The 22120-nt window shown below is 38.1% G+C and overlaps 2 protein-coding genes across 2 annotated transcripts; both read left to right on the top strand.

Annotated features, from left to right (window-relative positions):
- The first annotated feature begins 326 nt into the window (after positions 1 to 326).
- Positions 327 to 15135, top strand: Grip163 (gamma-tubulin complex component 6). The gene is made up of 16 exons (XM_074090035.1): positions 327 to 895; positions 1087 to 1288; positions 1591 to 1781; positions 2081 to 2216; positions 2445 to 2591; positions 2837 to 3048; positions 4614 to 4803; positions 5883 to 6015; positions 6398 to 6620; positions 7171 to 7402; positions 8077 to 8269; positions 8587 to 9739; positions 10262 to 11045; positions 11241 to 11464; positions 11770 to 12107; positions 12533 to 15135. Exons 1-16 carry the CDS (start codon positions 491 to 493, stop codon positions 12768 to 12770), a joined length of 5001 nt encoding a protein of 1666 aa, XP_073946136.1. The 5' UTR covers positions 327 to 490; the 3' UTR covers positions 12771 to 15135.
- A 2255-nt stretch (positions 15136 to 17390) lies between these two features.
- On the top strand, positions 17391 to 19854 carry LOC141429623 (uncharacterized). The gene is made up of 2 exons (XM_074090034.1): positions 17391 to 18021; positions 18108 to 19854. Exons 1-2 carry the CDS (start codon positions 17702 to 17704, stop codon positions 18166 to 18168), a joined length of 381 nt encoding a protein of 126 aa, XP_073946135.1. The 5' UTR covers positions 17391 to 17701; the 3' UTR covers positions 18169 to 19854.
- The last annotated feature ends 2266 nt before the right edge of the window (positions 19855 to 22120 follow it).

Raw genomic sequence — 22120 nt, 5'->3', positions numbered from 1 at the left:
CCAGAATACAGAGAACGAATAAAATTATAGTCTTAGAAATATGAAATCTTGTCAATTTTGGCATTTTGCTGCTTTGGCTAGTTGAATTATAATTTTGATATTGTGTTTTATGCGGCGATTAATCTTAACAGTGAACAGTGATCACAAAATTCTATATTGTTCTCGTGTCGCAGGGCTACTACTAAACTCTAAACTCGAAGTTCGTGTCGTGCGGTTCCTCTTACACTTACACTATTTAATACGAGAGCGAGAGGGACGGTACGATGCGAACATCGAGTTTCGAGTTTCGTAGTAGCCCTGCTGACCTGACAGTGACAGGGGTAGACACATGTCAGTTCATTCAAAAGTACAAACAAAAAAATAACAAAATTAGATTTTGTGTGTTTGTTTGTTCGTCTTGTTTGTTACGATGGCAATGAATACATTATTGTTAAGATAAATAATTTATATAAGACTGTGAATGTAGTTATTACAGCACAATTTTACAAAAATGGCACCGCCGCTGGACCAAAAAGAGGATGGAGTGTTTCAACTTCTTACGGAACTTTGCTCGAAAACGGCATCTCAATATTGCAAACACAACAAGATTTCACAGAAACTGCTTACTACCAGAATGAGATCACATTCATATGGCATAATTTTGAAAAAATCTACCGAAAAAACACCCGAACAAAAAGTAGAACCTATCTCGGACTTATGGTCCTTTTATTTTATATCTCAACAAAATGTTAAGAACATCGCTGAACATAAACGCGCAGTAGAGTTGAAGAAAGTTATTACAAAAATGAAAAGCACAGACTTTGGTGAGAAGAAAGATGATATTATGAAAATATTGCGGTTACTTATAAGTCTGAAGAATTTTGTTAAAGAAGATTTATCCCATGAGATGTTTAGGGTAAGTATATATATCACAAGATAGTTAATTTTTTTTAAGCTAAATTTTTCGGAGATTTCTATTAACATATACATACACCGATAGACACTGGATGCTAATGATTAAAATTGGCATACCAGAATGTAAATTAAAAGGTAATTTACCTAAACTTTCCACATACTACAAGCTTTATACTATTTCATCATTTTCAGAATCCATTTACATTTGGCCGCCTTGATGAGATGCTTCCAAAGCCTGAACGAGAATCCTTCGGGTCCCCAGAACCGTATCACTATTATCCATCTCATGTGTTTGTGTTGCCATTCTCTTTAAAGTGTCAAGTAACAGCATATGATGAACAGAAATCACGGGCTCCTACTGATTATATAGTGGAAAGTTTTCATTCAAAATCATGTAAGTTACTGATATAAGTACCTATACAGGTTGTTACTAAAAACCAACACCAAAACTAACTATTATGGATGTTATGTTCTGGAGGTCCATAATCTATGAACTATAAAGGTTTTAGTTAGAAACTTAAGTTTGATAGATCAACTCATAATCTATTAGATAAAGTAAATTTGACCTTAAGGAAAGTTTCATACTTTTTCAGATATTGATATAAACAATGCAACCACAATTAACTGAGATTTGTATAAAGTTACCAAATCATGCTCAAATAGTTATAAGTTGTATTAATTTATTGTGTTTTTCAGTTATTCCAGGCAGCTCAAATTCGCAAACAACTGAAGAACTCAAAACTTTTCTCAGTCCAATGTCACTTTCATCTCTGACATCCACTCATGTTTCTCCGTATTCTGAGACCAATATACTAAACTTTCCGAGACTGACCAGTCAGAGAGATATCCAGATACCTAACAAAGGTAGCATAAACGCTAATGTCAAAGTAAGTATTAATCTTCAGAAAAGGTTTTTTTAATTTTTTTTATTTACTTAACTGCATCCAGATCAGCACTGGCTGTAGTCCTGGATCAAGGAGCGAAATTGTCTACACAGCTTTCCCGCATCTCAAAAGGCCCTATCATCATTTTATTTGACAATAGAAACTGGAAAATGGCGCCCCTTGCCATCTGGTGCCTAAAGTGACGCTCCTCTTTCTCTACCCCAGGGCTACTGTTCTAGATAAAGACAGCCAATTTGCAAACTTCCTAATTGTTGAAGAATAATTTCACTTGTATGTTTCAGATATCCTTAGCTAGTACAGATGTTAAACCTGTTATGAAGGAGATGTTCCGAGCTAAAACCGATGAATCAGTTGACATTTGGGAGCTAGCCAGCCAGGTAGACAAAGACATCCCTGAAGATATATGGGAGGTGGTCTGTAAGTATTTCAAACAAACACGTTAGCACAGTGAAAGGACATGTTGTAAGAACTTTGATCATGCTAGATTTATTTAGCATTGGTATTGTCCTTAGTTTTCATAAAAAATAACCCTGAACATTATTTGTTTCAATAATACTTGCCAAAACTGTAATGAAGAAAAAAAAAATCCACAAAACGCTGAAAATTTACCTAGAAAACATACTTACACCATGTTTGATTTTTCAGCAAAAATGCCTCTTGTAAGACAAAGGCAGCTCATAGCCACGTCATCGAGAGAAGTGGGCCTGTGGCGTCGCATTTACAGCAGCCAACTCTGCACTCTGGATATCATTCCGGAAAGGCAGTTTATAAGGCACATTATGTATTTGATTAGTAAGTATGTTTTACGTTAAGACTAGCTTTTGCTCACGAGTTCATCTGTCAAGAATTCGTATATCGCTATTCTGCGGGAACTATGCAATATTCTGGGATAAAAACTATCCATATTCATATGTATCTCTGTACCAAATTTCATCCAAATAAGTCTAGCCGTTTTAGAGTGAAGAAGTAGCAAACACATGCACATACACACAAAACTTTCGCATTTGTAAATATTTGTAAAAGCGTTTTTTTTGCAGTTGGCATAGAAACAAGCTCGTTCCCATTCAGCCAGGACTACAACTGTTTCTTCTTAAAAGAGAACCTGGTCCTTGAAGGCATATCCATGCAGCATATCAAAGGTTATGTGACGGATTTACTGCTCATTGGCACCTACTACAAAAGATTGTACCAGTTTGCTTTTAATCATTCTGTTGAAGACCATTTCCGCACTAAAGGACTTGTATTTGAGGTAGGTATATCTTTTTTTTGATAAAAAATATAATTTCGACACAGTACACATACACCATGTTCTTCTTAATTTCCGATAGCTTTGTCACCTTCCGTAGCTCAAAAGGAAAAAACGGAACCCTTATAGGATCACTTTTTGTCCGTCTGTCTGTCTGTTTGTCCGTCCTGTCGGGCAAGACCTTTTTTCTCGGGAACGCATGGAGGTATCAAGCTGAAATTTATATCAAATCAAATACTGAAGTGAAGTCTACTGTCCCTTGGAGCTGTGAAAAAATTAAAAAACTTCTAAGTCAACGCAATCAAAAGATGCAGCCGTTTATGCTGCAAATTTCCGCAAATTTTCGAAACTCTCAAGGGAATCAAAACCTACAGGGTACTTCCCATGAACTCAGAATCTTGAAATTTGGTATGAAGGTAGCTATTATAGTACAACCAACTAGAAACGTCTGAAAATCTTGATTTTTTATGTCTGTCTGTAAATATCAATGACCAATATAATCTGACCCCACACTGTGTACATTTTGCTTAAGAGTACGGCTCTGCATACACTGGATGTATTAAATCACTCGGAAAAAGCGAGAAATGTCTTCAAGATACGATTCCCGTTTACTTACATACCTGTAAATGTGTGCGGAACCCTCGGTGCGCGAGTCCGACTCGCACTTGCCCGGGTTTTATTTCTTAGCTTTGTATTACTTTAACTTATTTTAAGAGAAAATTCGTGTTCCACCAGAGATGTGCGGGGATGTATTACGAGGAATGTGTCATCATGAACCAATAGAAACACTTCAGTTACGTATCCTCGCTCAGCGCGACTCTAGTGGAAACAGCTCGGCGGAGCGAGGATAGGTAAATGAAGCGTTTCTATTGGTTCATAACAAACATTCCTCGTAACGTATCCTCGTACAGTCACCAGCATTAATATCTGCCACAGCGGAGCGTGCAAAAATATCTGACACGTCCTTTCGGCCCTAGAAATAGAGTCGTATCAGATATTTATGCACGCTTGTTGTGTCAGATATTGGTGCTGGTGACTGTACTTTCCCGCTCAAACGCAGGCTTATGGCCGCTCGCCCACGGCGACTTTGTAGCGATGCAGTAGCGATGCTGTCGCGCGTTGGCATAGATACAGTCGCGATGCGGTCGCTAGCTGTGTACCCTCGCCCACATAACCACGATTCAGTCGCGATGAAAACGCGCTACTGTAGCGCTTCACCCTCTTCCCCTTCATACCCTCCCTCCATTCTCTCCACGATGTCGTCCGAAACCGTCGCGCGTTTGCATCGATACAGTCGCGATGCTGTAGCGCGTTGCCAATGCGACTAACGAGCGTTAGTAGTGATGCTGTCGAGCATTTACAAAACGCGCGACAACATCGCTACAAAAAGTCGCCGCGGGCGAGGGCCCTATAGTAAGAGAGAAAGAGATGGCACTACTTTTTCAGTACTGCGCCGTATACTAATACTTCACTTTTTCGCTGCGAAGGCTATATCTAAAGTTCTAAATCTTTGATCTTGTGAAAATTTTCTGTCCGATCCTACATCTGATCCATTGAATGACTTCCAGGCTGCCAGAGATGTAGTAAGGAGATACCTACTAGGGTTCAGATTGGCTGCTACAGAAATTTACGAGGAATGTACGGGCAAACCGCAGCATAGCGACTGCTTACCGACGTTACTGCAAATATTGTATCACATGGAGCCGTTGAAATACGAAATTGAAACTATCGCATCCATCTATAAGGTGATTAATCAAGGTAGGTGTGAACATAGACGTATGTACATATATGTGCAGTAGTCTAGTGCAAGTAATTGTTTGCCCCTGGCAATTGGGTATTTTCCTGGGTAAAAAAAAATATATTCTGTCGGTCCGTCCGCGGCTTTGCTCAGGGACTATCAACGCTAGATAGCTGTAATTTTGCACGAATATATATGTTAACTATGCCGACAAAATGGAGCAATAAAATATGCAAAAAAATAGAGTTCCTCCCATAGACGTAAAGTGGGGGTGTTTTTTTCCTCTCATCCAACCTTGTAGTGTGCCGTGCTTAAGTGTCATATCATACGGCATTTCGTCATAATGAACTGTAACGGGCCACAATACATGACTCTTTAACGCATTCACTGCCACCTGACTTGACTTGACTGACCACAGGTGCCACCGACGCATATATGCGTTCAAAATGTATGAATAATTATGACAGCGGCACTGGGGAGAAGTTCCAAAAACGTATATATGCGTCGGTGGCAGTGAATGCGTTATTATACACCACAAATAATAAGCGATACAGAGATTGGTACACACAGAAAAAAAAGTTACATTACAATTACAAGGTAAGCGGGCTATATTCATTTGTAAGGAGTCGAAGTCAGCAACCTTGGGCCGAGTTGGGATGGCACAGGACCGGAGCAGGGTAAGGGGAGAGGTCGCGGGGACCTCATCTCGGGCATTCGGATTCGGTGACTAGGATGTGGTGGTAGTGGTGTAGTTTAGTATGGACGATACATTGTGTTACTTTGTAATTTCACTAATTTATAATAATTTTTGGTTAAAATTGGCCTTTGCTTCTGATTCCTAAAATCAGAAGCGGGATCTACTATGTCCTTTCCGCTCGTGAGGTGTAAAAAAAACAGACTAATTGCAATTTTTTATAACACTAGCCTTCTAAAACACAAATGCAATGTAACTTTTCGTTACCTGTAGAGAATCACAGTTTTACCCTTTTAGGCACTAACGTTTGTATGATCTTGTAAGTTTTTAGGTTTTTTCATGAAATTTCGTCTTGCTTTCGCTTGTTTTGTTGTGTTGTACATAATTGTACATTTCTATTTTTAGATTCTAAAGAAACAATTCCACATGGTGCTGAGTTGATGTCGTATCTTTTTAATGAGATATCTCTAGTCACGCACTACAAGACGGCCCCTACGATGTTCACCGCGCTTTTTTCAGTATGCAAAGTGTATTTCAGGTGAAGAAAGTCCTATTTTAAGATAATACATAAAATATCTAATCTTACTTGAAAATAATGATTTAAGTTATCCGTTGCACTTCAAGGCACACGTCTCAGTAAATATCAACTTTTCCTTATCGATATTAACTTTCAAATTCTAATATAATAAATAATTTAACTGGTTTATAATTAAAACCAGTTATCGCTATCGTAGAGATTTTTTATTCAGTTTAATGTAGCAATAAGTATAGTAACTAAATCGGAAGGTTTTTTACCACCCTATTCTCTATGATTCGATCTTATTTGGATATCGTAATACCATATCGTCGTTATTTTGTTTTTACTTAAAATCTCAAACGGCGGCTTTACTATGTCCATAATATGACATATAAATTTACAGATTTATCGAACGATTCATTTTTGAAGGCGAGCTAGATGATTGGTACAACGAATTCTTCATAAGAAAGGACACTCAGTACGTCAATAGCCGCTCTAAACGCTACTGGGACAAAGGTTTCCACATAACGCAGAGTGTGGCCGTACCGGAGTTTTTAAGGGTTTTAGCCAAGCTGATTTTGCTCTGTGGCAAGTCCCTGAGGTTGCTGAAACTGTGTAATCCAAACGTAAGTTGAATTAGTTTAAAAACGGTTATAAAATTTTGTAACTTAATGTAATATGTTGAGTAATTGCGTCCAATAAACCCTCAGGTAATTGTGTATTGTTATTTTAATTTTGAAGCGTCTTTTTGCAAAAAATAATGGTACAAAGGACTCGTGAACTCTTTGACCTAGAGTCCTAGAATTGTGATATCGACGATAAACTCAGGACCAGAGTATTCTTTAGTTAAAGAGGTCTTTAAACGACCAGCTGTACGATATTAATATACTTGATTTTCATTTATAAATGCACACCAAGTAGTGGTCTACTACAGAAGTGAACAAAAATTAAAAAAAAAAAACATAATTCAAATACGTTGATTTGTCAAACATAGGTGAAAACAGGTGGAAAAACAAAAATGCTCCTGCAGTTTACTTTGCAATTTTTGTTCTCTTTCTAACACATGTCGGAACAGTGGTCCTTGTATGATATCCGGTCTAGAGAACAGCAATCTCTCATCTTCTGCTCTACTCTCTAGAACCTCTACACTACTATATTGTAATTTACGTGTTTCAGGACCCTCTTATCCTCCTAATATCATCAGACCACCCCTCAATCAAATGTTGTTCAAGCTTCGAAGGCTTGGAGCGGCAACAGCAGCTGTTAGACGTCTATAGGACACGCTGCCTCTTCGTGAGCGGCGAGCCTGTCACATTCGACCAGATATTGTTGAAGAGGGAGGCCGAGAAGAAAGCCTTTACTGAAATGGCGTCGTTGAAACAGGCTGAAACCATGGAGAAGATTGTTGGTGAGTTTACATAAACGGTTTTATTTCGTAGAGAAAAAGAATTTGAGAACAGTTGAGGAAACTAAAACACCAGAGTGGAACCTTTGTGCTACTAATGTCAAGTACACATCTCATAACATCTACCAAAAGAAGCATAGCGATATTAATCATGAAAAAGTTTCTACCCTGGTACAGTTAAGGGCAAAGATATCGACACATCCAAAGTTACAAAAATATGTATACACGACTTTATGCACTTAACATTAAGGCCGTGTATACATATTTTTGCAACTTTGGCCGTGTCGATATCTTTGCCCTTTACTGTACGTGATTCAGTGTTCAGTATTCGACTGTATTTTGGAGTTTTTATGCTTACTAGTTAGTAAATTATTACTCTTCGTGATAAGGAAAGGTCGTGCTCGGTATATATGTTTCAGCTTTGGGAACAAACACGTAGGGACATAAAGTTTGTAACGCTTTAGTGTCTTGAGTGGTATTAGTGATATTGGGTCTTTGTAACAAATGTGCATGAAGATTATGTGTGTCCTGTAGACGTACCTAGCTGTCTAGCATATTTATTTGCGGATTAGCAAGGTGCACCCATTGTCATGCTTAGAAAGTCTAAATATAAGGTGTTATTGACTCATCGTAGCCTAATTTTATTGTAAATAATAAAATAATACACTCCATTTCAGCCGAGCGCAAACGTCTAGCGCAACTGATAGTGGCGGAAAAGCAACACTCGCTGAAAGTGCTAGAAGCGGCCATGTTGGAAGCTAAGGAGGCTAAGTCGAGGGCTCGGCAGCGTGAGCGGAATAGGTTCAGGGCGGAGAAGGAGGTAGAAAAGGCGACTGATGAGCTTGACGCTAAACTACGGGATGACGAAAGGTATGATGTCATGAAATAGATGAAACAAATGTATATAATAAGCCGTATGCAGAGTAGGTACAAAGTGCATTACTACTTGCATGCATTATTAGTGTACTACTCATGAAACATTTCTCAAGTCGTAGTCTCGCAAGCAAGTTTTCTTAAGAATGTAAAATTAGTAGAAACTTTATTTAGACAAAATGTTGCAAAATATACTCAGCGGCACAAAATTTGGCCCACCCTTCCTACAAAATTACCGATTCCGCATATTGAGGGCCAGATTTTTTGCCGCTCAGTATATCAATAATATGTGTTGTGTCTTTGTTAATCTACAGAAACAAAATAATGGAATACTATTCAAAGCTGAATATAGAGGTGGAGAAGAGCAAAATCCACACAGAGTGGAAAATAAAAAGATTGCAGTTGGACCAGTCGAGAATGCAACTTCTCTCCACCGAGGAACGAAATCTCAAGAGGGAGAAATTGGAACTCGAACACCAACAGAATGAGACCAAAACAGATGCTGAAGAGTTGAAATCAAGCGATAGCGAAATAACTGAAGAAGTAGTACAAGTTCACGATTTCATTCTTCCTACTCCTAGTGAATACACAGTTGCTACTGGCCAAAGTGGACTGTGCGAACAAATGATAGAGTCAACATCTTCAATCGTCATGACAGATCTGTCAGACCAACCAGCACCAGTATCAGAATTCGACAACAACAAAACGAAAGCTCATACATCTACTGATGTCTTTAGCGCTATCTGTAATGCTGCCAAAAGCATATTTGGCGTAAGAAAGACTGAAGATACTGAATGTGATAATAAAAAGCCGCTTGATGCTCAAGGTAACATTCTTACTGATCGCAGTCTGGAAAAAGAAAGCAAATCTTCAAGCGACATTATTGGCAGTAATCTTGATGGTCTGTATGACAATGAACAGTTTTACAGTAGAAAAGAAGAAGCTTTGAAGAACAAGCAAAAAGTAATGGCACATGAATTCGGACAAACCGATAATGAAAACAATCGTGTAAAGCATATTCCTAATTCAGAGTTGATCGACGAAGAAAATAATTTAGATACGCCTTTTGCTCAAGCGAGACGAAATAAATTGAAGGTTCTTGGAGCAGAGTTGGATATAATTAAACCCGAAGAAAAGCACGTGGCACCAGAGCCAAGAACTGATGCTCAGAAGCAGGCATTATTAAACAAACAGAAAATTCTTGGTGTTGAGTATAATCTACCCCCTGAAATTATAAAGAGAAACGCTCCAGCAAATAGAGCACAAGAAGAAGCTGTTACGAACAAACAAAAGGTCCTAGGGTCAGATTTTGAGACCCAGTCTTTACAATCAAGTCCAAGACATGAAGTTAAAAGAGAAAGGGCTGGTCTGACGTTGAATTTGAAGCCCTATAGTGAAACATCGATGGCTACTTACAATATAACGACGCCTAACAATGCTGTGACACCAGGAGAGTTATTCCCACAGGTAACTTGGGTTTTTCATTTTGTTATAGCTAGTTTTGTCAGCGTACTTTTTAGAAACACTACTATAAATATAAACATTTTAACAGTTTTTACACGATTTTAATCAAAAACCCAAAAGTAACAAACGAAACCTTATTTCTATCGGTACGCAGTCCGTCTAGCCGTCTTAATAGACAGCTGAAATAAAAAAAAGCATATTTCTACTGCCGCTAGGTACAATAACAAATAATAAAAATTCAATGAAATGAAACACTAAGGGGGCCCCCATACCAGAACCGTGTTATTTTTGTTTTCATTGTATCTCTATCTCGTTTAAACATAAAAGTTTCAAACTCGCAATGATAATAACAAATAATAAAAATTCAAACGTGGGTTGGTCTTGAGAAAAACATTTAAAACTGTAATTTGTCTGTCAGCGGCTGTATTGAATGAACTTAAGTAGATACTGCCCTTGACTGCACGAAACCCTCAGTGCTCGAGTACTATTCGCATTTGGCCAGTTTAAAGAAAGTTTTTTTTTCAGTTGGATTTAGAGACCCCTACAACTGCTGATATTCCCCTTGAAGGAGCCATAACTAGTGACGTATTTACCCCACGCAGTGAATGCAGCAAAGATTTAGAATCAGCCAAAGCAAGCAATGATAAAGACTTTTTAAACTCGGATGGTTTCAACTTTTCTTTAATGGTGGACGAAGAAACCGCTGATATGGGTGATTCGTCTGACGACTCACCTGTAAAAAATGCTGCTATTTGTAAACTACAGGATTGCAGATCAAAACGTACATTCTTTAATTTGCTAGAAGGCACATACAGCCTTGAAGATTTTGATCCATTCGGTGTGAGGGACATGAAAAAGTATAGCAAAGATTACTTTAGCAGCAAAATGTTTTTTGACGCTACTGTTTCGTGTTACACCCACCCTGCAGTTACAATGGAGGAAGTTAAGAAAAAGCCTTATACGAATATATTTGCGTCTCATTTTGGGCCCGACGATGATCATGAACGTATAACTTGTGATAATATAGCGACTCTCACGGCGTGCTTGCAAAGATCAGTGATGCTGCCTCTCACGTACCAACTAGAAGTTGTTAATAACGCTATGTTAACTTACTTCCTCGTCAATCTTGACATGTATGAGCATCTCAGAAGTTTAAAGGATTATTTCTTTCTAATGGATGGAGAGTTTTCGAATAGCATCTGTCGAAATCTGTTCTCGAAGTTGGTCAAAACGTTGAACCCGCAGGAATTGTTAAATTTTTCAACGCTGCACAATATTTTGGATAAAGCGCTTGGATCTTCGATTGCACGTAAGGCTTGATTTAACAAATATATTTATTTGTGTGCCTTTTTTACTTAGTGTACATCTTTTAAATTTCTTAAAAGTTCCACCAAAGACACTGGGTGAAAATTCAGTAAACCCTTATATGAGGCATTGAGCGTAGTTGGCGGAAGATCAGAAATAATGCCAGAAATTAATCCGTTAAATCTCTTTTCCTTTGCAGATGTTCACAAATTCTCGGAAAACCTATCGTTCACGATCACGGAGTCGCCTCTAAGCTTTCAGCATAGCTCCCCGGACGTGTTACAATGTCTTTCGTTGACCTACACGGTGTCTTGGCCTCTGAACATCATAATGTCACAAGAGGCCTTACTGCGGTACGCTAAGGTGTTTCAGTTCTTGATCAAAATGAGGAGGATATTTTGGGTCCTTGGAGAAGATTTTCAGGTAACAATTGTATTATGTTTATCTTACTAAAGAAATAATCTAAACTAAAATTTTGCTGAATGGGACTCTTTTTTCTGACATTAGTGTAGCAAATAGGAAGGACGTATCATACTATATGTATAACAACATATACTTTTATTCCGAAATTACGGCTGCTTGTTGAAAAAGGTATTAGTGGCAATTAAACAGTAAAGTACAATTAGTAACTCATTGTTTTAATTTACTATTTACTCATTGTTTTATTTTTGTTTTTCCTTTTTGTACAATAAAGAATATAAACAAACAAACAATCTATGTTTTTGCAGGAACTGAAGCTAGTAGTAAAAGTAGCAGCGAAGCAATCTAGACAACTGCTACGGTCACCTCAATATATATCCGTACAAATCTACAGGCACATAATGGCCTCTCTAATAAGGGCGTTAGACAACTATATAGTAACAACCTGCATACTGACGTCGTGGACGGAGTTCGAAAATGATCTAAAGAAAGCAAGGACTCTAGACGACTTGTATGAATGCCACGTTCTGTACATCAAGAAGATTCTGTTCAGGTGTCTGTTGAACAACAGATCGACACCGGTTATGAAACTTTTAAACGACATCTTTACGGTTATCTTGAAGTTTAGTCGAGTTCTGAAGGCTGGGTAAGTTTTATTTATTTAGTTACTGACATAGTTACATAAGGTTATTTTGTTACTAACAATGCTATGGACTATATTTATTTATTTATTATATGCAAGTCACATGTCAATAAATACAATATAGCACTAAGATTATGAAACTCGGAAGGACGCAGCATTTTTAAGAAAGAGAGAGTTTCTAAAACAATACGAATCCCTATCCTATATGACTGTGGTCTGAAATAAATCATTTTTTATTTTTAACTTTTATTCTAATTCGATGGGTGAGAAATCCGATGTAAATAAGCAATCCTTTTGCTAAATTATGGTGTTCTAAGAGACAATGGACGTCTTCCGGCAGAAGATGATTATATATTTTGAAGTCATGTATTCGCACTTTACGAAATGTACAGTACAAGATATATATTATATATAATTTGGACTTTCAGTAAATGGAATCAAAAGGAAGCAGGCGGTCACTTCACTCACTCGAACTTCGCGCAACTCGACGAGTTGTTCCATTTGTTTGAGAAGCTCGCCAAATATTTGCACAAAGTTATCACGAAGTTGATGGAGTGCGGTTACCAGAGACATTTGGTCGAGCTGCTTACTATGGTCAATCTCAACAAGTACTATGACCCTGAACCAAAGGATGATCAGAATTCTAGTATACTTTCTACTACTTAACCTTTTAACTGCTAATGTACACCACTGTACTAAAGTACAAATTAGGATACCCTTGTAACGTGATTTTAACTAATGTAAAAATTAAGCTGCATTAGTTGTTCTAATGTCTAGACCTACTAAGTCAATATTTTTTTGTATTATTTGCAAAGAAATCTTTAACGGCACAGTTTTATTGTGTTGAATTAAGTTAGTGTTGGTTGCACCACGTTAGGTACTATAACGATAATCAGTGTCAAACCAGCTTTCATATCTCCGGTTTATTTATCTGGGTGCTAGTTTTTGCCCGCGATTTCGTCTGCGTGGAATTAGGTTATCGCGCGCTATTCCATCCAAGTCTCGGATACCGGTTAAATTTCCAAACCGTTATCATGTACTTGGCGCAAAACCTTAGCATTTTGGTTTCGTTCGCGAAACCGTTATTTTTAAACCGGTTTTTAAGGGAACATTTCCATAAAGTTCTTGTCAGATTAACCGGTTTAGAACAATAAAAACCGGTTTACTCCGGCGCCGGATAAACGTCGCCGCCCGCCGCCGGCCGGCCAACTGTCACTCGTTGAATAAAAGTTCTTAAAAACGCTCGCGTTCTTATGAAAGTTCGGAGTTAAAACGAAATAAATCGGTATTTACCGCTATTTAATAAACCGGTTCCGAGCCTTGATTCCCTCGGGAACTGTGCATTTTTCCGGGATAAAAAGTAGCCTCCTGGCCCATAAACTATCTCTATGCCAAAAATCATGTCAGTTCGTTTCGACGTGAAAGACGAACAAACAGGCAAACACACACACTTTCACATTTATAATATGTATGGATTTGTTTTAGGTCTTCTGTCTGTTCCCCCAAAATCTCAATTTCATAAATCGAACAGTTTTCTCGTGTGTTATGTTTTTGCATAGAAATTGGCAAGATAAGTCTTGCTAAAACAGTAAAACAGCAAGGGTGAAATTTACTACTTACAATCACCAGCACTAATATTTGACACAACAAAGCGTGCATAAATATCTGACACAGCCCTATTTCTAGGGCCGGTAGAACGTGTCAGATATTTTTGCACGCCCCGCTGTGGCAGATAATGCATTTGACTACGTACATTTAACAAGTATTTTAAGTTAATTTCTGCTTTCAGAAAACCTAACCATTTGACATTGGTTATCGTTATACATAGTAATTTGATGCAATTAATGCTAAATCTATTTAAGGCCGGTTCTCTATGAAAAGCTCCTGATGTTTTATATAGCAGATATCTGTTTGATTGTTTATTCGGACATGTTCTCGCAATAACTGCGAAAATGACTTTTTCCCGTCGGTCCACGTCTTTTCGCGTGTCTTTTTGCTCTTATTGCGGGGACATAAAGTGTTTTGTAGTCGGCTAAAGCCGATTCAGTGTCGATAAATGTGGGTAAACCCTTAGTGAGATTTGTTTATGTGTTAGCACAACACTATTGCGGCAACACCGTTCATGTTTCGAATGCTGTGTATACAGAGTGTTTAAAAATCTATTCGGATTATTGAAGCACTTGATTAGGTTAGTTTCAACCCTGTTAATGTTTTTCAGGATGAAAACATTTATTGTGGTTGACAAATGCTATCGTACATTAGACGATGTTCAAAGTGTCTCGTCTTAGGCGAGACTACATTTTGTATCGAAAATTCCGATGAAAAATAACCAGATAGTGTTTGTCTTTAAGTCGTTTTGTATATTTTTAATACTCTAACCCCCATGTTTCACCATCCATTGATTAAATTTATTTGACGGATAAATGTGATGCCGTCTCTGTGTGTTTTGTTCTAATAGACGGAGACGGCATCACATTTATCCGTCAAATGAAATTAATCAATGGTTGGTGAAACAGCCCCTAAATGTGATATTTATATTCCCACCATTAATTTTTAGGAGTAGGTACTCTATTTTCTTTTGTGGTCAGTGTTGACTACGGGTGCAGTGAATAATGTTATGCCGTCGTATTTTGTCGGCAAAGTTCGTATTTATCTTGCTTTTATTTTAATTAGCTCCAGTAAATTTCAGTCAGCTAGTTGGGAAAGCAAGATAAATACGGACTTGTCCTACAAAATACCAATGGAAAAATTGTACTCATTAGATCTGTAATATGTATGATATACGCTATGTTAAGTATTTTTTGCATATGTAGCTTATTAATTATTGTAGCATATCACTGCACCTATTAATTGTTGCTTGTGATCGCGTTGTTGCTTTTTGCCTTCTAGCCTAAAATAGATAAATAATTGCGTACCTAATGCTTGTTGGCGATTTATTATGTATAATTAAAATGGTACATATCAATACGTGAATCTGTTATTCATCTGATCATGTTGTAAACAATTATACTTACTAAATAATTTTATTTTTTTCTGTTGTTTTATTTTGTACCTAATCCGCATAGTAAGAAAAATCCGAGGAGTTGAGAATGTCCTTGTTTTTAATGTCGGTAAAATAACTAAGATGCTATAGGAAGAAAGTCAAACTATTTAATTATATTCATAAACTTGTGAGCAAAAATTTGATTACACTTAGCTTTGAGTGTGATGCGCAAGCATCGGTAACATGCAAGCAAAAAAATATAGTTATGATAGTTAATCGTAGTTCAAAAGAGATCTATTTGCATTGTATGGCATAGTCATAATATTAAACACCTGTGACTTAATTTTCTATTGTAAATAAGCCCATCGGACCGTCTAGACGGTATGGTAAGACGTTAAGTTTATGTCTTCAATCTACGAAACGGCCAAGCCATAAGTTTTTAAACCAAGATTTGGAGTTAGTTAATTCAGGGCTCAGGGCTTTTCCTAGGATTTTGATAACTTTTTGTAGCGTACCTAAGCATTACGAGCTCGTAAGTCTTGGCCTCCAATTTTACGTTTTTTGTGGGATTAAGATATCACGACAAGATAGTTCTGTAAATAGCGCAATAGTTTTTAAAATTACTGAGATTTGTGCTATATGATTCTGCTATCTTGTTAAAGTGTGTGTAGTCGATGATAATCTCTGCTCCTTGTCTACTACGATATTCGAAAATCGAAGTTCGTGTCGTTCCGTCCCTCTGACACTTACAGCCTTATTCATAAAAAGTTAGAGCCTCCTTGAAGGCTCCTTGAAGGCCCGATGCTAAAAAACATGATTCATAAACGTCTGTTAGCGCTAATCAGTCGATCAAGGCTCTGCTAAAGTTAGAGGACCGTAGACCCTCCTTTATCTCTCTGCTAAGTCACAAAATGGCCGCCACGAGTTTGAGCAGCTGACTTTGACTAGAGCAAAAAACCATAGGTATCGAAGATATTTATAGTGAAGGCAGGGCTACGCAGATTAAAAAAAAAACAGGAAAATTTATTTTCAGGAATTTGTATTTAAAAATCCTCTAAATTAGAAACAATAAATTAACAATAAATATAAAAAAAAAAATAAGGATAATTAACATAATTATGGCTTTTTGCACAACATAAACATGCGGATCGGAAATGGCGGGAAAACAAACATCTCGCTTTTTATTTTTTTTCCTGGTAATTTGCTGTCACTGCTGTCAATTTTTTTTTTAATTATCGATTAGGCCATTTTTTGTCTTTGATTTGTCAAGGTGGCCAACATAACGCGTCTAATCCGTCTATCAGCAGCTCAACAACTAGCAGACTGCTAGCAAGCATTTATGAATCATACTTCTTGACAACCGTCTAACAAGCTTAATCAGTCTGCTAAGTAACATACCGATCAAACCTCAATTAAGGATTTTTTATGAATAAGGCTGTTATACTATACTATACGTGAGTGAGAAGGAACGGTACGATACGAACTTCGATTTTCGAATTTCGGAGTAGGGCCTCTTGAATGAATGCTGTATTGTAATAGACGCCATCCTAACCATCATAGCTGTCCAGGCACGGGTAGTCAAAAATATCTGAACTTTTTTTTTATTCGACTGGATGGAAAACAAGCAAGTGGGTCTCCTGATGGTAAGAATCACCACCGCCCATAAACATCTGCAACACCAGGGGTATTGCAGATGCGTTGCCAACCTAGAGGTCTAAGGTAGGATACCTAAAGTGCCAGTAATTTCACCGGCTGTCCAGGCACGGGTAGTCAAAAATGTCTGAACTCTCACTTACGCAGTTGACAATAGGTACGGTTGTGATTTAATTTTCTCTTAAGTCAGCTCCGGTGATAATATGATGACGATACAGACCAATGTCACGTTTATATTTTAAATCAACTGAATAATTAAAAATAAAGATAGACGACTGTACAGTGACAATGTGGTAACGAAGGCAACACTTAGGAGACATCTCTCGGCTAAGTGAGGAAATAATTGCAAGCTTTGTATTGTAACTAAGTCAAAGCTTTTGGCTTGTTACTGGTGTTTATAAGCGCCATCTGTTGTCGAGTAGCATATTGGCAAACATGGAAATTTTCATTTTTGTTCCAGGGTTTTAGCGTTTATATGTCAACAATTCATGAGTGTTTTCCGTTATAAGTTTCTAATCGACGATAAGATACTATTTTTCATTAGCAACGAAGTGTAAACTAGACGCTGCTTGCTTCAATTAAATCGATTCCAATAATGGCCGTTGCGACAGTGGCGCCAACATTTTCCATATATCAGGGTTTGTTTTCACGAATACTTCATTCTACCGTAAATCGTCCTAGGGTCAACACCTGATCCCAACCGGTCCAGTGCACGTGACATTGAAGTGAAAGCCAACATTTCCACTATTCGTCCTTCAATACCGATCAATAAAGTTACTATTTCTCCGTGTTTTATTAGAAAAGGAGTTATATTTATTGTGAAAATCAGCTGAAAAGGAGTGCATCAAACGCTTCTAAGATATCGATCGTGCAACGGCCACCACTACGATAGCTTTTCGTCGCAGAGCGAACAGAATTTTAACAAAAACGTTAAGACCGAGGAGTCATCGTCACCGCCGAGATGGCGTTCATGATGCCGGTTATGAAGAACGACTGGGATATATACAACTCGCAGCGAACGCGACGCACGTCCGAGAACGAGCAGAAGACGAGCGGCGGGCGCGTGCGGAAGGTGTCGGAGTCACGGTCAGGGGGCCCGGCGCTGTCGCCGCGCAGCGCCGCCACGCTCAGCCCGCACCGCTCGGCGCCGGCCATGCGCTCGCTGTCGTACTGCCGCGCGCCGCCCTCGCGAGCCTCGCTGCGCGCTCCCGCCGACAGCCCCAGCAAGGGCTCGGCTAGCCCGCCGGCGCGCGCGCGCGACTCCGACAAGTTCCACAGCAGGTTGGTGGAGAAGCTGCGGCGGGCGCTCGGGCGCTCGGAGACAAGGGACGAGAGGCGCTCATGAGCTAACCCGTGCTTGTGTGCAGGGCGCGAGCGGAGTCCCCGGAGCGCCGGTCCCGCTGCGCCGCGTGCGTGCCCTACCTGTGACCACGCGCCGGCACGCGAGCGCCGCCACACGATCTGTGATATGTACGAGCCGGACACTCGAGCTGAGTAACGTTTGAATGTGCTACTAACAGCGGTTCCCTCATAATTCGACAATTTGGTTAATCTAGATTTATTCCGCTTGAGATCGACCGGGGGTTTAGTTCGAGTTCCTTAACATTTTAACCACAATCACATATGTATTAGGAATTGTGTACCTACACTTGCATGTTCATTTGTGACTCTTTCGTAAGGCAATTTAACCCTATAGTGTTAAGTCGGAGGTTGTCAGTCAGTATTAGGTTGTATTGTAATGTGTATTGTAACAGGGCTGTATGATGAATGGATTTAAGACTGCGTTTAGAATAGGGCCGCGTCGGGCTATGAAATAGGTACCCGATGTTTAGTGTGTTTAGTTCTGTGGCAGTTTTAGCATGCTATCTGTGATTTGTTGTTTGTAAGATTACGTGGTTATTTAATTTTAACAGTATTGGCTAAATCCTACTTCAGTGTTTGTGTACGTCTAAATCAAATTGATTATGAAGTAAATTGATTCAGTGGAGGAACGCCTCCCTAACGTCGCGACAGGGGTGGCACAAACATTGAATCGATAATTACAATTAACGATTGTTTTATGTATAAAGCAGGTCCTGTACTTTACCTATTTATTTATTTTTCAGATATTTGTTTTAATTTTGGTATCAGAAAAGTCTGATCGAAAATCTTTTGAAAGAAATATTTTTAATAATTGATTACGAATGTGAAGAATCTGCCGTCGAAAACGACGTTTTTAAAATCATGGCAAGATAAAATTGAACAACGACTTTCTGATTACAACAACAGAAACAAATGTATATAAAACTTAACTTTATGACATCAACGAGTACCTTATTATTGTAGAAATATACAAATAATGTTAATGACAACTGTCGATATTGTTAAATTAGGCAGATCAAGTTTTAGTCGCAAATAGACAGTGAGAATTATGATAAATACATTTTAGTTAGTTGGTTGACGGGGCAAAGTGCAGCTCCATATATTTTAAACATTTTGTTATGGGCTGTTGTTGTTGTGGACGTGAGTTTACGTAATGTTAATATACTTCATACATGACTGTGTAAACGGACCAGCTTTATTAAATGTTTATAATAATGATAAATGTGATTTGAATCTTTCAGTGAAACTGAGTCATGAATCTTAGCGATTATGATAGCATAATTGAGTCACAGAATACGTGTAATATTCTAAATTTAAGGCATATCGGAATCATTTTTTACAAACTTATAGGTACTACCTTTGTAAACTTCAAAACATACCTCTTCCAAAAAAAGTGTTCATGCATACTACTTTTGGCAAAACTTACGTAAGAATTTAAGGATGCGATGATTTCAAATATGATATTTAATAAATTTTATTGAACTTTGTAAATTCATAAAGTTCCTATTAAACTGCCATTACTTGGAACTTGCCACATCTTCTGAAGAAAAAATATAGTTTTTCAGCTTTTTGTATTTGATGCAATAGCTACGTCATTTTTATAAGCTTTCAGTTATTTATATTTAAATTGCTATTTATGTCAATGTAAAAAATGTCTGGTTTCGGATAAGATTTTTTATGTACGTCTACATATAAATAATGTATGCAAGCAGTATCTGGATGAAAATATAAAGCTTACTATCTTTAAAGAAATATTTTATTTATCTGACCAATATCACCTAAATTCAACCTAAAGAAAAATATAAAGAAAGAAAGAAAGTATACATTTATTCACAACACAAACGTACGTATACGTATATACGTTTTTTTTATTGACCAGAATTGTTGCTTTACCATTTTTAATAGTCCCTACGAGTATATCGGAGAAATAAAACATAGAGATTAGAGACTGATTTTCGTACTTGTTTGCAAAGAATATTAGTCTTTACCTAATATTTCGTGGTAGTCATTCCATGGTAGATTACACCTAAAATGCATCAATATCCAGTGGATGTAGGCCGCTGGCGGCGGATGGATGGGAGGGGCTGAAGACAGAGTGTTGTGGTGGGCCATGGAAGAGGCCTATGTCCAGCAGTGAACTGCTGTGGGCTGATGATGATGATGATGGATCCAGTGGATTTGGGCTAACCAATGTTAAAACAAGCCGTTCAATATTTGGTAAAGTTAATTCTTTAAGTCGAAATTTACTGGTTATCGAAGGATGGCACTTGGCAGTCAGATTCCTAAATCCAACTTATCCATAGGTCGTGTGAGTGTGATTAGCTGTACTACCTACTGTCTTGATGCCGGTTCATTCTAATATAATTGGTATGTAGATAGCTGGACATCTGGGTTAACACGTCCCGATATTCCCACGGGATAGGGATAAAATCTTAAATCTTTCAACCGCTGGGTTTAGAGTCTTGCAATTTTGGACAGCTGTTCTTAACACAACCTCAATGAAGACCACGATATAAATTTTGGGAATTGCCAGAGAAATTTTGTAAAATCCCGGAATTTCAATTGTACCAAATCGAATAGTTACTGCGTGCGAGCGAAGCCGCGGGTAAACTCTAGTTTCAGTAGGTAATAAGCAAAATTTTCCATTGCATCGACCATATAATACACCAATATGTTGGCGACATGAATTTCATATAAAATGCTTTATAGCTATCTTATGACTACCTACATCCCGTCTACAAGCAAATGACGTGTACCCTGAATCTAATCCTATTCCCTGAATGACTGATACCGCACCAAATCCTTAGGTATAGCGCAATAAATTAAACGCATGTAGTAAATATTATCACAGATAACAGATACTGTATCAAACACGCCGCTGATATCGCCAGCATTGTTTTATATTTTATCTACTAGCATATAGAGTAATTAACCGGTAGAGTGGAAATGTCGGACAATGTAGGTACAAAAAAAACAACGTTAAACGCTGCTTGCGCGCTTGCTGCGTTGTTGATGTTGCGGTGCTTGCTACAAATATGTGATCGATACTTCATTGAGTTTCTTACCGTTTTCTTCTTAATTGAGGTTCTCCCGGTACCTGTACTAGATTTAGGGGCTGTTTCACCATCCATTGATTAGTGTTGACTGACGGTTAAATGTGATGCCGTCTCCGTCTATTCGAACAAAACAAATAGAGACGGCATCACATTTAACCGTCAGTTAACACTAATCAATGGATGGTGAAACAGCCTCTTAAACAAGATGCTTATACTGAGAAGATTTGAAGACCATTGCTCCAAGCGTTTGGCTGTAAAACCTTTGTGACAGACAGACGGACGGACGAACATTGAGTAACACCGATATGGTTCCGTTTGGGCCCTTCAGGTACGGAATCCTAGAAACGATCATGAAAAACGAGTTCTCGTATATTATTAATATATTAAAAGTAAAAATGGTTTATAGCCGTATTACGTAACTGTTGGGTAATTCATCTATGACCAGTGACACATAGTTAACACCTATAAGTTTTCATTAAAATCGAGCGTCCCCCCCCTCTAAAATCTAAACCGGTGGGTGGAAAAAAATTGAAAAAATTCAGGACGGTAGTAAGTTTATCAAACTTTCGAGGAAAACTATAACGGTTAAGTTTGCTTGAGAATTATTAGTAGTTTAAGAGTAAATAGCAGCCTAAGGTATAAAATATACCTAAACTATGGAAGATTCCGTATAAAATACTTTTAAATTTTTTCGTAATGGCTACAGATTTTTTTTATAAGCTGGCAACAATGTAAGCAGACAGCGGGTCAAGCTGTCAGCAAAATCATTTTACCCGTAATATCAGTTGAACCGCATATACTCTCTAGTATCGCTAATCTAATAAACTGAGCTTAACGACTAAAACAAGATTCCATCCATCCATCCATCCCAGCCTATATACGTCCCACTGCTGGGCACACAATAGGACACACAACACAACAAGAAATAACAAGATTATCATTCAGATAAGTAGGTAACCTTA

The sequence above is a fragment of the Choristoneura fumiferana genome, chromosome 7 (assembly GCF_025370935.1).
Source record: "Choristoneura fumiferana chromosome 7, NRCan_CFum_1, whole genome shotgun sequence".
Lineage (NCBI taxonomy): Eukaryota > Metazoa > Arthropoda > Insecta > Lepidoptera > Tortricidae > Choristoneura > Choristoneura fumiferana.
This window is presented reverse-complemented; position numbering and strand designations above follow the sequence as displayed.

Coding starts and splice junctions, on each gene's coding strand:
- Grip163 (XM_074090035.1), top strand. CDS start 491: ATGGCACCGCCGCTGGACCAAAAAGAGGATGGAGTGTTTCAACTTCTT. Junction 1,289..1,590: donor AAGTTTTCATTCAAAATCAT/GTAAGTTACTGA, acceptor TGTGTTTTTCAG/TTATTCCAGGCAGCTCAAAT. Junction 11,046..11,240: donor GCTTGGATCTTCGATTGCAC/GTAAGGCTTGAT, acceptor TTTCCTTTGCAG/ATGTTCACAAATTCTCGGAA.
- LOC141429623 (XM_074090034.1), top strand. CDS start 17,702: ATGGCGTTCATGATGCCGGTTATGAAGAACGACTGGGATATATACAAC. Junction 18,022..18,107: donor TCCGACAAGTTCCACAGCAG/GTTGGTGGAGAA, acceptor GCTTGTGTGCAG/GGCGCGAGCGGAGTCCCCGG.